General features: G+C 45.6%; 1 protein-coding gene across 6 annotated transcripts in view; it reads left to right on the top strand.

The window, feature by feature from the left end:
* The window catches only part of LOC139273502 (coiled-coil domain-containing protein 127-like), a 105,709-nt gene that overhangs the window by 6,979 nt on the left and 83,103 nt on the right, over window positions 1-15,627 (top strand). For 5 of the 6 annotated variants that reach the window (XR_011595174.1, XR_011595164.1, XM_070890425.1 and 2 more), the window contains exon 2: window positions 14,716-14,866. Coding sequence is in view for 4 of the 6 variants with exons in the window: in XM_070890425.1 (XP_070746526.1) it covers window positions 14,749-14,866 (118 nt within the window). In the remaining 2 variants the exon portion in view is untranslated. Of the gene's footprint in view, window positions 1-13,962; window positions 14,032-14,715; window positions 14,867-15,627 lie in introns of those variants that run through there. The other variant, XM_070890417.1, reaches the window with a different exon arrangement.

Raw genomic sequence — 15,627 nt, 5'->3', positions numbered from 1 at the left:
TAGTACGAGTTTGTCGCTTGCAAAATAGCAAGCCAGAGTCACAAAGAATTGACTGAACAAGTGCCCAGTTTCCTAGTCTGGAAGAGTTGGAGCACAAGGTAACATCCGGACACCTTCGCAAACAAAGTGTCAGTTTGTTAATTTTCTGTTCCCAAACCAGATTTAACATCTTGATACAGACCATTGTTTTGCAGAACAATGGCAAGAAATGTCTAGAAATCACGGCCAGAATTTTCTGGGGTCCTTGTGGGCGGGAATGGAGGTGGGTCAGGTGGGGAAATTGGAAAAAACTGGGAGCAGGTCGGGAACCCACCGTCAACCTGTCCCAGCGTGCCTTTCCCACTAGCGCGTTTGCCGGTGTTGCAGCAACCCGGCCGGCAGAGGTGGGCGACCTAATTGAAATCATTATCAGCTTGTTTACAGACACTTAAGAGCCTTCCTCCCCGTCCCCCCCACATTTTAAAATCCCTCCATAGCCACGGGATTCACGCAGCTCGGGTACCTGAGGCAGGAGTTGAATGATCATCGCTCCAGCTGATTAGTTGACAGTATCAAATGATTTTAAAAGCTCCCACCTTACAGCTGATCACTTTCCTCAGGCAGGCGCTGTTGATCACTGCATTCCCAGCACAGATTGAGCTTTCTGTAGGCTGCAAGCCTTTCCAGCAAAGTCTGCATCCAGTCTCACCTCATTGGAAGAACTTCTCTCACCATTGACAGATTGCTTCTGTCAACTCTACTTCAGCTGCCATTTCTTCCATTAGCATAGTGCCGTTTATATTGTCTCACCTTGCCCATCAGAATCTGACCACAATGAGCCCCAACACCAGCAACACCATCAACTTTCTCCTCAACACCCAGATGCTCCACAGGACAGAGAACATCATTGCAGGGCTGCACCGCGTCAGAGGCGATACCCCCAACACAGGCAGAGGATGAGCTTCTTCAACATGACTGAGCAGCAGTGCCAAAGGAGGCTTAGGCTATCATTGCAGGCATTGACACATTGCTGGAGGAAGACCTCCAGCCCAAAGGAGCGGGTGGACATGCTGACAAACTCACTAGCACCCTCAACTTCTTTGCCTTAGGCCCCTTCCACAGATCTGCAGCAGACATTTATGGCATCTCGCTGTCGGTTGCCCACAAATGCATCACACAGATCACCGATGCCCTGCTTGACTAGTCAGCCACTTATGGAAACTTTGCCACTGATGAAGCCAGCGTGACTGAGTGAGCGCTCGACTTTACCACTCTGGCTGACTTCCCACAGGTGCAGGGCATCATCGACTGCACACATGTGGCCAGGGCACCCCATCATCACCCAGGAGACTTTGTCAATCGTACAGGCTTACACTCCCTCAATGTATAGCTGGTCTGCAATCATAGAAAGATCATCATGCATGTGTGCGCTAAGTTCCCTGGAAGCTGCATGACTCTTTCATCCAGCGCCAGTCCACCCTCCCTCAGCTCTTCGCTCCGCCAAGCAGACTTTCAGGCTGGCTGCATGGAAACGAGGGCTATCCACTGCAGACGTGGCTCATTGAGGAAGCCAAGTACTGAAGCCAAGGAAAGATATAATGAAGGCCACATCTCTATCTGATGTGTCATGCAGCTCGACAATGGGCATCCTGAAAATGCGATTCAGATAACTTGACAGATCTGGAGGAGCCCTTCAGTACACACCAGCCAGGGTTTCCAGAATTGTAGTTGTCCACTGCTCTCTGCACAACATAGTGCAGCAGAGAGGATTAGTGCTGCATGAGGAGCAAGGCACCGAGCGCATAGCCTCTTCAAAGGAGGAGGAGGAGCATCAACTGGAAGATGAGAAGGAGCAGGAGAAAACTGCGGTACAGATGGCACCAGCACTCGAGCACATTGCTGCTCGGGCGGCTGGGGATGGCCTCATCATAGCCAGATTTACTTAACTTTACGTAGGACACCCATATGGCTGCCTCATGCTTCATCAGGTTGGCAGCACCCCACAGCTACACCCTTAAGCATCCCTATAATGACCAATCCTTTTACATTCACCACCATTGCTGGAGGTAACGTTATGCCTGACCCTTCACTCCAACTAACTAAGCCACTCCCAATGGTGCACATAAATTTGTCTAAGACCAGGAAGTTTTGAAAAGAAAGAAATTCATGGTTCACATTAAGTAAACTGAAACTTCACGTCAACATTGAATAAAACAACCAAGTGGCTACCCTTGTGAATCTACTTGTGAGACATCTTTATCTTATCCTTCTATGTGGTAGTACCCCTGTGGCTTCAGCAGAGGTAGAGGCAGGCAGCCTCCTCACCTCCCTGCTGCGACTGCTTAGACACTTTTTGTGGTTGTCCTCTGGGTTTTGGATTCTGTGATGGCCCTGCCAAAATCTGCTCCTCCTGCGACTGTGCAGGGGTACACTCAGCCATCGCTATCTGGAGAGGCATCTGGGGCTCTGACTGAGGGGGTTGCAATGGGGGAGAAGTGTGAGCACTTTAGAGGAGCCCCCACTTCCATGTCCCCTCTCACCATCATCGCTCTAATGGGCCACCCTCACATCCCTGCTAGCAAGGAGCTGGAGAGCACCATGTTGCACATCAGTGGGGTCATGAGGACCCACGTCTATACTAACATTCCTCCTAGAGAATGTATGAGCCTCTGCCATCTAGTCTCGATAGATACTCATCTATTGTCCATAGATAGCCATCTATTCTGCATAGATGGCATGTGCTCCTCTGAGTGGCACATTAGCTGCTCCATGCAGATGGCCATCCTCCTATCCATGGAAGAGCCTACAGTCGCCATCACCTGTGACATGGTGGTGCTCATATAGGAGATGGACTCCTCCATTCTCTGATTATTGGCAGTCATTGTATTTGCAAAACCTGTCAGAGCCTCCTGCATTTGTTTCTGCAGCTCCAGGATTGCCATCATTCTGGATGGCCCCTGAAGCTCAGTGTCTGCATGCAGCTGCGCAGAACTGGGAAAGTCCTGCGTGCTCCGGCGAGGAGCCTCCACTGCTGTTCCTGTCTCCACCATCTGCTCTTGCTTGATTGTAATTTGTGACACACCAGGTTATAACACTATTCTATCACGCAAGGGACCCACCGAGGTGTGCATATCTGCACTGACGCTGGGTACCCTTAGGTCTGATGATGGTGCGCCCTCAGAGGCTGGAGGCTCCTCTGAGGAGTCGCCTTCCTCTTGCACCTGAACAATGGTGGAGGTTCTTAATGGGCCTGTGGGAGAGTAAAGAAATGAGTTAGATATATTATATGTAGATTAGGTAGATATGCCATAGAATAGCTGCTGACATCGGCCCCCATATCATCATCATCATAGGCAGTCCCTCGGAATCGAGGAAGACTTGCTTCCACTCTAAAAATAAGTCCTTAGGTGGCTGAACAATCCAATACGAGAACCATAGTCCCTGTCACAGGTGGGATAGATAATCGTTGAGGGAAAGGGTGGGTGGGACTGGTTTGCCGCACGCTCTTTCCACTGCCTGTGCTTGATTTCTGCATGCTCTCGGCGATGAGTCTCGAGGTGCTCAACCCCCTCCCGGATGCACTTCCTCCACTTAGGGCGGTCTTTGGCCAGGGACTCCTAGGTGTCAGTGGGGATGTTGCATTTTATCAGGGAGGCTTTGAGGGTGTCCTTGTAACGTTTCCTCTGCCCACCTTGGCTCGTTTGCCGTGAAGGAGTTCCGAGTAGAACGTTTGCTTTGGGAGTCTCGTGTCTGGCATGCAAACAATGTGGCCTGCCCAGTGGGGCTGATCAAGTGTGGTCAGTGCTTCAATGCTGGGGATATTGGCCTGGTTGAGGACACTAACATTGATGCGTCTGTCCTCCCAGGGGATTTGCAGGATCTTGCGGAGATATCGTTGATGGTATTTCTCCAGCGACTTGAGGTACCTACAGTACATGGTCCATGTCTCTGAGCCATACAGGAGGGCAGGCATTACTATAGCCCTGTAGACCATGAGCTTAGTTGCAGATGTGAGGGCTGATATGAGTGACTGATTGTTATGTATGTATTTTTGGAATCACTGACCACTAGATGGCATCACTGTTGGAGGCCATTGGGCTGCACGCATGTGTGTGCAGCCCAAGTATAAAAGGCCAGCCATTTTGTATATTAGTTACTTTGGGCCTTAATAAAGCAGAGCCAAGGTCATACCTCTTGGAGTTAAACAGTACTCAGTCTAACAGTTATTGCATACACAACATGTGGCGACGAGGCAGCAAGAACCTTTGCATGCAAAAATGAGCACAATTGGATTGTTGGAGCGATTTGTGGAAGGAGAAGATTGGGCAGATTTTGTGAGCCATTTGAGCCAATTTTTCGTGGCCAACAAAATGGAGGAGGTCGGCGACGCAGATCGGCGCCGGGCGGTGTTCCTCACGGTTTGCGGTCCAAAAATTTATAGTCTGATAAAGAATCTATTCCTGTCTGTGAGTTCAACAGAGAAAACGTATGAAGAATTGTGTACACTGGGACAGGACCACCTTAAACCAGACGAAGGCATCATCATCGCGAGATACAGATTTTACACACACGGCCGCACAGAGGGCCAGAATGCGGCAGAATACGTTGCCGATCTGAGACATATAGCGGGACCGTGTAAGTTCGGGGCTGTGTTGGCAGACATGCTGTGGGACTTCTTTGTAATCGGCATCATCCACGAGGTGATCCTGCGTAAACTACTGGCGGTGGAAACATTGGACTTGAACAGGACCATAGCACGTTTAGTGAGTTAGTCATACCACTGGTAAAGGTTACCCAGACAGAGAGGGAATGGGTGACCAGCAAGAAGAGCAGTGGAAGGAAGGTAGTGCAGGGGCTCCTGCGGTCATCCCCCTCCAAAACAGATACACCGTTTTGGGTACTGTTGAGGGGGATGACTCATCAGGGGAGGGCAGCAGCAGCCAAGTTCATGGCACCATAGGTGGCTCTGCTGCACAGGTGGGCAGGAAAAAGACTGGGAGAGCTCTAGTGGCAGAGGATTCTATTGTAAGAGGAATAGATAGATGTTTCTGCGGCTGCAATCGAGACTCCAGGATGGTATGTTGCCTCCATGATACAAGGGTCAAGGATGTCTTGGAGTGGCTGCAGGACATTTTGGAGGGGTAGGGTGAGCAGCCAGTTGTCATGGTGCATAAAAGTACCAACAATAAAGGTAAAAAACAGGATGAGGTCCTACAAGCTAAATTTAGGGAGCTAGGAGTTCAATTAAAAAGTAAGACCTCAAAGGTAGTAATCTCAAGATTGCTACCAGTGCCACATGCTAGTCAGAGTAGGAATTGCAGGATAGCTCAGATGAATACGTAGCTTTGAGGAGTGGTGCAGAAGGGAGGGATTCAAATTCCTGGGACATTGGAACTGTTCTGGGGGAGGTGGAACCAGTACAAACCGGACGGTCTGCGCCTGGGCAGGACCAGAGCCAGTGTCCTAGGGGAGTGTTTGCTAGTGCTGTTGGGGAGGGGTTAAACTAATATGGCAGGGGGATGGGAACCTATGCAGGGAGACAGAGGGAAGTAGAATGGGGGCAGAAGCAAAAGTTAGAAAGAAGAAAAGTAAAAGTGGAGGGCAGAGAAACCCAAGGCAAAAATCAAAAGGGGCCACATTACAGCCAAATTCTAAAGGGGCAAAGTGTGTTAAAAAGACAAGCCGGAATGCTCTATGCCTCAATGCGAGGAGTATTCGTAATAAGGTGGATGAATTAACTGCGCAGGCAGCAATTAATGAATATGATATAATTGGCATCATGGAGACATGGCTCCAGGGTGACCAGGGCTGGGAACTCAACATCCAGGGGCATTCAACATTCAGGAAGGATAGACAGAAACAAAAAGGAGGTGGGGTAGTGTTGCTGGTTAAAGAGGAAATTAACGCAATAGTAAGGAAGGACATTAGCTTGGATGATATGGAATCTGTATGGGTGGAGTTGCGGAATATCAAACGGCAGAAAACGCTAGTGGGAGTTGTGTACAGACCACCAAACAGTGGTAGTGAGGTTGGGGACAGCATCAAACAAGAAATTAGGGATGCGTGCAATAAAGGTACAGCAGTTATCATGGGCGACTTTAATCTACATATAGATTGGGATAACCAAACTGGTAGCAATACGGTGGAGGAGGATTTCCTGGAGTGTATTAGGGATAGTTTTCTAGACCAATATGTCGAGGAACCAACTAGAGGGCTGGTCATCCTAGACTGGAAGATGTACAATAAGAAAGGACTAATTAGCAATCTTGTTGTGCGAGGCCCCTTGGGGAAGAGTGACCATAATATGGTAGAATTCTTTATTAAGGTGGAGAGTGACACAGTTAATATCGAGACTAGAGTCCTGAACTTAAGGAAAGGTGACTTCGATTGTATGAGACGTCAATTGGCTAGAATAGACTGGTAAATGATACTTAAAGGGTTGACGGTGGATAGGCAATAGCAAACATTTAAAGATCACATGGATGAACTTCAACAATTGTACATCCCTGTCTGGAGTAAAAATAAAACGGGGAAGGTGGCTCAACCGTGCCTAATAAGGGAAATTAAGGATAGTGTTAAATCCAAGGAAGAGGCATATAAATTGGCCAGAAAAAGCAGCAAACCTGAGGACTGGGTGAAATTTAGAATTCAGCAGAGGAGGACAAAGGGTTTAATTAGGAGGGGGAAATAGAGTATGAAAGGAAGCTTGTTGGGAACATAAAAACTGAATATAAAAACTTCTATAGATATGTGAAGAGAAAAAGTTTAGTGAAGACAAACGTAGGTCCCTTGCAGTCAGATTCAGGTGAATTTATAATGGGGAACAAAGAAATGGCCGATCGATTGAACAAATACTTTGGTTCTGTCTTCACGAAGGAAGACACAAATAACCTTCCGGAAATATTAGGGAACCAAGGATCTAGCGAGAAAGAGGAACTGAAGGAAATCCTTGTTAGTCAGGAAATTGTGTTCTGGAATTGATGGGATTGAAGGCCGATAAATCCCCCAGGGCCTGATAGTCTGCATCCCAAAGTACTTAAGGAAGTGGCCCAAGAAATAGTGGATGTATTGGTGATCATTTTCCAACAGTCTATTGACTCTGGATCAGTTCCTATGGACTGGAGGGTAGCTAATGTAACACCACTTTTTAAAAAAAGGAGGGAGAGAGAAAACAGGGAATTATAACTGGTTCGCCTGACATCGGTAGTGGGGAAAATGTTGGAATCAATTATTAAAAATGAAATAGCGCATTTGGAAAACAGTGACAGGATTGGTCCAAGTCAGCATGGATTTATGACAGGGAAATCATGCTTGACAAATCTTCTAGAATTTTTTGAGGATGTAACTAGTAAAGTGGACAAGGGAGAACCAGTGGATGTGGTATATTTGGACTTTCAAAAGGCTTTTGACAAGGTCCCACAGAAGAGATTGGTGTGCAAAATTAAAGCACATGGTATTGGGGGTAATGTATTGACGTGGATAAAGAACTGGTTGGCAGACAGGAAGCAGAGAGTCAGGATAAACGGGTCCTTTTCAGAATGGCAGGCAGTGACTAGTGGGGTGCCACAGGTCTCAGTGCTGGGACCCCAGCTATTTACAATATACATCAATGATTTTAGATGAAGGAATTGAGTGTAATATCTCCAAGATGACACTAAGCTGGTTGGCAGTGTGAGCTGTGAAGAGCATGCTAAGAGGCTGCAGGGTGACTTGGACAGGTTAGATGAGTGGGCAAATGCATGGCAGATGCAGTATAATGTGGATAAATGTGAGGTTATCCACTTTGGTGGCAAAAACATGAAGGCAGAATATTATCTGAATGGCGGCAGATTAGGAAAAGGAGAGGTGCAACGAGACCTGGGTGTCATGGTACATCAGTCATTGAAAGTTAGCATGCAGGTACAGCAGGCGGTGAAGAAGGCAAATGGCATGTTGGCCTTCATAGCTAGGGGATTTGAGTGTAGGAGCAGGGAGGTCTTAATGCAGTTGTACCTCCTTGATGAGGCCTCACCTGGAATACTGTGTTCAGTTTTGGTCTCCTAATCTGAGGAAGGATGTTCTTGCTATTGAGGGAGTGCAACGAAGGTTCACCAGACTGATTCCCAGGATGGCAGGACTGACATATGAGGAGAGACTGGATCTACTGGGCCTGTATTCACTGGAGTTTAGAAGAATGAGAGGGGATCTCATAGAAACATATAAAATTCTGACGGGACTGGACAGGAGATGTAGGAAGAATGTTCCCGATGTTGGGGAAGTCCAGAACCAGGGGACACAGTCTAAGGATAAGGGGTAAGCCATTTAGGACCGAGATGAGGAGAGACTTCTTCACTCAGAGTGTTGTGAACCTGTGGAATTCTCTACCGCAGAGAGTTGTTGATGCCAATTCGTTAGATATATTCAAGAGGGAATTAGAGATGGCCCTTACGGCTAAAGGGATCAAGGGGTATGGAGAGAAAGCAGGAAAGGGATACTGAGTTGAATGATCTTATTGAATGGTGGTGCAGTCTCGAAGGGCCAAATGGCCTACTCCTGCATCTATTTTCTATGTTTCTATGTAAGTCCAGCACCATTCAAACCTACAGCCAATGGACAAGCAGAATGTGCTGTCCAAAGCATAAAGCAGAGTATGAAGCGAGTAACCCAAGGGTCACTGCAGACCCACCTGTCATGCATACTGCTTAGTTACAGGACAAGACCATACACGCTTACCGGGGTCTCGCCTGTTGAACTAATAACGAAGGGAGGTCTTAAGACCAAGCTATCTCTTGTACACCCTGACTTGAACAACAATGTTGAATATAGAAGACAAAGTCAGCAAGGGTATCACGATCACGCAGCTGTGTCACGCGATATTTCTGTAAATGATCCTCTATATGTTCTGAATTATGGTCAGGGTCCCAAGTGGATCGCTGGTACTGTCATGGCCAAGGAGGGCAACAGAGTATTTATTGTCATGCTCAAAAATGGGCAAACATGCAGGAAACATATGGATCAGACAAAGCTGCGGCACATAGACGAACCGGAACAGTCGGAGGAAGAGACAATCGACAACCAACCATCCTAGCCCCTGGTCATCAGAGGACTCAGTGGTCATCAGTGAATCGGGACTTTCAATCACTGACATGTTCAATGAAAATGGACTTTCAATCCTTGACATGGCCATTGTCACTCCCACCAGGTCAGCCACCCAGCCACCAGTCACAACAGACTCTGAACACTCACCTAAGGCTGGAGTTGAACTGTGACAGTCAATCCAGGAGCGTAAAACACCGGACCGTCTCAATTTGTAAAAGACTCTGTTAATATCTCAGATAGGGGTATTGTCATGTGTGTACTTTTGGAATCACTAGCCACTAGATGGCGTCACTGTTGGAGGCCATTGGGCTGCATGCACGTGTGTGCAGCCCAAGTATAAAAGGCCAGCCATTTTGTAGATTAGTCGCTTTGGGCCTTAATAAAGCAGAGCCAAGGTCATACCTCTTGGAGTTAAACAGTACTCAGTCTAACAGTTATTGCATACACAACACTGATGTATACCATGTAGCTGTATGATATGTAATTCTGTCACTAGGTTATTGAGATGTCCCCCTCTCTCCATCTCTCACCTCCAGGTGCTTGGCGACTCCAGCCAACTCTAGGGCATCCTTCTCTGCTGTGGTCAGGGTGGCCATTGATGCCGTTCCACCACCAGTTCTCTCCCTCTCCCTGTTATTATGGGCTCTCTTGTTCCTGCAAGGTGGGAAAGAAGAGAAAGTTGAGTGAGAATGATGGAATAAGTGTAAGAAATGAATGGGTTACATCTGTAGAATGTGACTATGATGGATTAGGATGGCAATACCAAGTGGACTCCTTCTGTGTTGTTAGTTGGCATGATTGCACTCAGATAAGGGTAAGTGTGAGGGGTGGCTAGAAAGATGGGATGTGATAATATAGATAGAGAGAGAGGGATGGGTGGAGGTGCAAGGTATGTTGGTCTAAGTAAGTACAGGTGCAGCGCCGAAAATCCGGAACCCTCGGGACCGAGGCTGTTCTGGATTCCGGTTTTTCTGGATTTTTGATTTGTTTTCTGACGTCACAAATCCGGAAACACCCGAGCCCAGGTTTGGGTATTTCCAGATTTTGGAACGTCAGAAAGCGGGGGGGGGGATTCCTGCCGAAGAACTGTTCGGGCCGTCCAGCACCGTCAAGGGGGTTGTCAGGTGGGCCCCGCCGAGGATGTCATCGTCGGGCAGGCAGGCGGGCCCCGCCAAGGTTGTTGTCGGGCGGGCCCCACCAAGGATGTCATTGTCGGGCGGGGCCCTGCCAAGAAGGTTGTCGGGCTGGCCGGCCCCGCCGAGGAGGTTTTCGGGTGGGCCGGTGAAGAGGCCCCAAGGTAAAGTTGGTGAGGCAAGCGGTAGCGAAGCGAGGCCCGAGGTCGGGCAGCGGCGAGGCCCCCGAGGTTGGCAGGATCGTCCGGTCCGGATTCCGGAACATTTTACGGATTCCGTAACATTTCGGATTCCGGAACTCCGGATTTTGGACGCTGCATCTATATGTGCAGGAGTAGGATTGGGAAGGCAGAGTGTTGGGGATGTGATGAGAGGCACAGCAGAATGAAGGTGAGTGTGGCTTTGTACTCATCTTTCCTGATCTAACAAGATTGTTGAAACATTTGTGGCACTGCATCCAAGTCCTCCCGACGACATCCCTGCTATTCACCTCCTCTGCTATTTGGAGCCATGCTCCTTTGCTCTACTGGGGAGGTCTCTTCCAGCCACCAGCAGGGAAGAGGACCTCCCTGTGAGCTCCGACTGCCTCCACAAGCATATGGAGGGAGTAATCGGAGATCCTAGGTGCAGCCGTCTGCCTCTGTGCATTCATCTCTGGTGGTGTGCAGCATTAGAATAGTGAAGTGCACTGCCTGCACACTCTTAGATGAACCTTCAATGCAATGTGGCTATGGCTCCTTTAAATATCCCAGCTGAAAACACGTCATCGATGATGTCACCAGACCCGCACCTTTTAATTGGGCCGGGTAACACGCAGAGCAGGCTTCATAGGCCCCGTTAACGTAAAGTCGTTCTGTGGAGCGGGATGGAGCCAATAATGGACTCATGACCCACCAGGGCAACCACCCGCATTGGACCTGCCCAGGTAAAGAGAATTCTGGCCCATGTATCATGATATCTGACTTGCTTTGTAGCATCAGCCTCACAGTATCAGCCAGTATTTACACTACATGCTTAAAGTCAGTATGAAGTGGTTTCAGCTCTGCAGCAATTCTAAGCTTGGCTGTTAAGGCCCGAACCAACTCCAAAACAAAGTGGAGTGAGATTCCGTCTTCCAGAGAATCTCGCTCGGATTCACATCTGGAGTACAGGCACTGCATTCTGTTCTAGGCCCTGCACCTCAGGAAGAATATATTGGCCTTGGAGAGTGCAGTGCAGATTGACCAGAATGATACTGGGGCTATAAGGATTAAATTATGAGGCCACATTGCACAGAATAGGCTTACATTCCCTTGAATGGAGAATATTAATAGGTGAATTAATTAAGATGTTTAAGATGATTAAAGGATTTGATAGGATAGATAGAGAAACTGTTTTCCCTGGTCAGGGATTCCAGAACAAGCGGCATAACGTTAAAATTAGAGCTAGGCTGTTCAGGTATGATGTCAGGAAGCACTTCTTCACACAAAGTGTAGTGGAAATCTGGAACTCTCTCCCAAAAAAAGATGTTGGGCCTAGGTCAATTCAAAATTTAAAACGAAGATTGATAGATTTTTGTTAGGCAAGGGTATTAAGGCATATGGAACCAAGGCGGGTAGAGTTAAGATACAAATCAGCCATGATCTTATTGAATGACAGAACAGGCTCAAGGTGCTGAATGGTCCACTGTTCCTATGTTTCTACAACTAGATCAAAGCAAGTCAGTTTCCCCATGTTTACACTGAGGTACGATATGGAGATCCCATTTTGTACACTGGAACTCAGAAAAGAATGAAGCTCATTGTGCTGTCAAGAAAACAGAAAAAAAAATTGTGCTAACTTCAAGCACTGCTTCACACAATGTGTACAATATAATTTTTACTAAATCAAATGTGTTATTGCAGTCCTGCGTGAACGTCACTTGATGAAGGGGGAAAGAATGATATAAGGGAGCAGCATGATTTGCCTTGAATTGTTCAGATCTGCTTTTTTAAAAAGGTACACAATAACCAGTTCTATTCTGTTCAAAATCTTGCAACATGTAAAATTTACATATTTTAGATTGAAGTTCAAATTACGCAACTACTATACTATGTTAGCCATCTATTTTTAGATTCATGCAAATCCACATAAGGGATTTAACCAATAAGGGAATTAAGGGTTACGGGGAGCGGGCAGGTAAGTGGAGCTGAGTCCACGGCCAGATCAGCCATGATCTTATTGAATGGCGGAGCAGGCTCGAGGGGCTAGATGGCCTACTCCTGTTCCTAATTCTTATGTTCTTATGTTCTTACACCCAATATAAAATGAACATCCTTAATACAGGTTATTTTGATGCTAAAACTCATGCATCAAATGTTTTTCAAGCATAATAGCATTTATTTCAGTTGGCCAGAACATAATGTACTGATATAGTCTATTTTGATACCGATCTGATGTTAAAATACCCAAATGAGCCAAGTTTATTTACGTTTTTATCATTATGCCCTGTCCTACTAGGTTATGCCTAATCCCAGTCAGTCTGCAAGAGAATAAAATAAAGAACTTTGCATTTATAGAGCGCCTTTCACAACGTCCGGACGTCCCAAAGTGTTTTTCAGCCAATTAAGTGTAGTCACTGTTGTAATGCAATGTAAATAAAGAAAGGAAACATGTCATCTCCCCCACTTTCACCAACAGTGTATCACAGATACAACTGCAAGGTTCACGTCAAATGAAAAATAGTGGTCAACATTCCAAAAAATTGAATCAGGATTAAGTGGGATGTGTGTGAGTGCGCAAAGCATTCAAAACTAAATTGGAGAATTAGAAGCATTAATAGCTATGGAGAGACATGACAGACTATAACAGAAATATGGATTAAGTTCTGACAGAACTGGACTGGGAACTTAATTTTCCTGGTTAGAATATTTTCTGAAGAGATAGAGAGGAAGAAAAAGATGTGGGGGACAGTGTTAGTAAAGGATCATATCACAGTATAAAGCACAGCAAGGATGATCTGAGGGTTAAGACAGAATCCAAATGGATAGAGTTAACAAATAGGAAGGGAAATGGTACAATTCTCAGTGTGCATTAGTCAATGCTGGGTCCATTTTTGCTCTAAGTATATATTGCTAATTTGGATTTGGGTGTAGGAAAGACACTAGCTGGCGACACAAAAGTAGGTTTGATAAACAGTGATGAGGACTATAAAAGACTTGAGAAAGACATAGATCAGCAAAATAGACAGGCAGATAGCAGATGCAGTTTAGTGTAGATAAGTGTGATGCAATACATTTTGGGAGAAATGGAATAGACACTTAATGGAAAGACCCTGAAAGGTGTGGATGAACAGAGACATCCATGGGTTTAAATACACCATTGCAAGAGAAAATAATAAAAGTGTTATTGGCCTTTTAATGGCTTTGGGCATAGGGGCAGAGTCCAACAGCACAGGTGAAATGCACGGTAAAGCTCCCTTTATTACTGTGACATCAAGAACTCCCAGGTCATGTACAGTTAAATACAGGGTAAAGCTCCTTCTCTTCTATCCTCTGATTAGCTCTTATGAAATAGAGTCTTGTGTAAGAGCATATTACTTGAGCTGTTCCCCTTTCAGTGACTTGAGAGACAGGTTATACTGGTTTCCAGCCATCTCTGAGATAATGTCCAATCAGAGCAGAGCAGCAATCAGCAATGCAAGTCAAATGTTTACGACATTTGAAATATATTATGCACAGACTGCCCATTTTCTCTTGTTGAGCAGCATTTAATTTGTGTTTGATTCCTGTCTTCTGAAAGCAGTTTTTATACCTACCGTGCAGGAGATCTTGTGCACTCGAGTGTACTGAGTAAAAGGAAAGTGTGTGGAGGCTGGAGAATAGTAAGTAATTTTCTGCGGTAGGACTGCCATTCTATTCCCTCTGTTACCTTCATTAACCAGCTTGAAGTTTTTGAGGGCTGTGGTAATATTTTGGCAAGTGGTGTGAACATAGATCTGGATTCAAAATTTGGAACACTTGTATTTGGAAAGTGCTTAGTATTTGGAAACACCCATATCACTGAAAATGATCAAATGTAAGCAAAAATATTCCAACTCCAATCAACGATTTTGAAATTGAACATATGTGTAACATAGGAGATGGCACTAAATTGTGGTCTTAGATTTTGTTATGTGGGGGGGTTATGTAATTTTTTTTACATGTGGTGCTCGGTTTGACAGGAGGAGCAGACAATACTACAAAATACCATTAGTCCATCAATTTCTTCAAAATGGAACCTATTGATGAGGTTAAATGTTGATTGAGTTGTCTTCTCCTTGATCACTATTACAATTGGGGAGCTACAATTCTGGATTTGACATAACCGTACTATTGTGCTTTGAAGAATACATGTGATCAAGGAGTCACAAAAATTGTTGTCTCAAAAGTTTTAAATTTTTTTAAATATCATCCCACAGTGCTGCTTGTCAAGATATTTTAATAAAATGCACTGCACTTCTATTCATTGTTAAAGCCCGGATTGTTTCTGGAGAATAATTTGCCTTGTGCTTTTTGCCTGTATCCAGAACTCATTGCAGTCGATACCAGACTGCGACACTATGAATAACCTCAACGTGCCAATGCAAAATATCTCACCCAATGAAAGGGAGGGTAGAGGCGATGGAAACAAATGTTATTATGCACTACTGGTGCCTATGTTGGCACTGGCTGCCTGCCGTAAGTGTTGTGAATTTACATTTACATTTACATTACTGGGTTCTGACTGTACCGTTTTTTCTCTTAACATTGTAAAACAATACAGATGTAGTGTATCCTAACCCTAACCCTAACCGGTCCAATCCCTCAAGCCTGCTCTGCTATTCAATTAGATCATGGCTGATCTGTATCCCATTTAACCACCTTAGCTCCTTGATAGCCTTATCTAACAACAATCTACAGATTTACACTTGTCACAACCTCAGGACATCTCAAAGCAATTTACAGCCAATTAATTACTTTTGCAGCATACTTAGTGTTGTAATGTAAGAAATGCGGCAGACAATATTGTGCACAGCAAGCTCCCACAAATAGATAATCTATTTTTTAGTAATGTTGGTTGAGGGATAAATATTGGCTAGGACATCGGGAGAACCTGCACTTCTTCAAAATAGTGACGTGGGATCTTTTACATCAACCTGAAAGGAAGATTGGTTTTAATGTCCTATCCAAAAGATGGCATCTCCGATAGTGCAGCGTTCCCTCAGTACTAGTATAGTGTCAGCCTAAATTATGTGCTCAAGTCTCTGGAGTGGCATTCAAACCCACAACCATCTGATGCAGAGGTAGGAGGGCTAGCTACCACTGAGCCATGGATGATACCTAAGGTAGCATAAGGTGAAAGTCCACCGTAACACTTGCTAAGAGCAATACTACATCAGTTTTCACATTTGTTTCATCAAGTACCTGAGACACAACAACAAGAATAATGAAAAGAGGCA

Source organism: Pristiophorus japonicus, chromosome 1 (assembly GCF_044704955.1).
Source record: "Pristiophorus japonicus isolate sPriJap1 chromosome 1, sPriJap1.hap1, whole genome shotgun sequence".
Lineage (NCBI taxonomy): Eukaryota > Metazoa > Chordata > Chondrichthyes > Pristiophoridae > Pristiophorus > Pristiophorus japonicus.
Note: the sequence above shows the minus strand (reverse complement) of the source record. Positions and strands in the feature narration are given on the sequence as shown.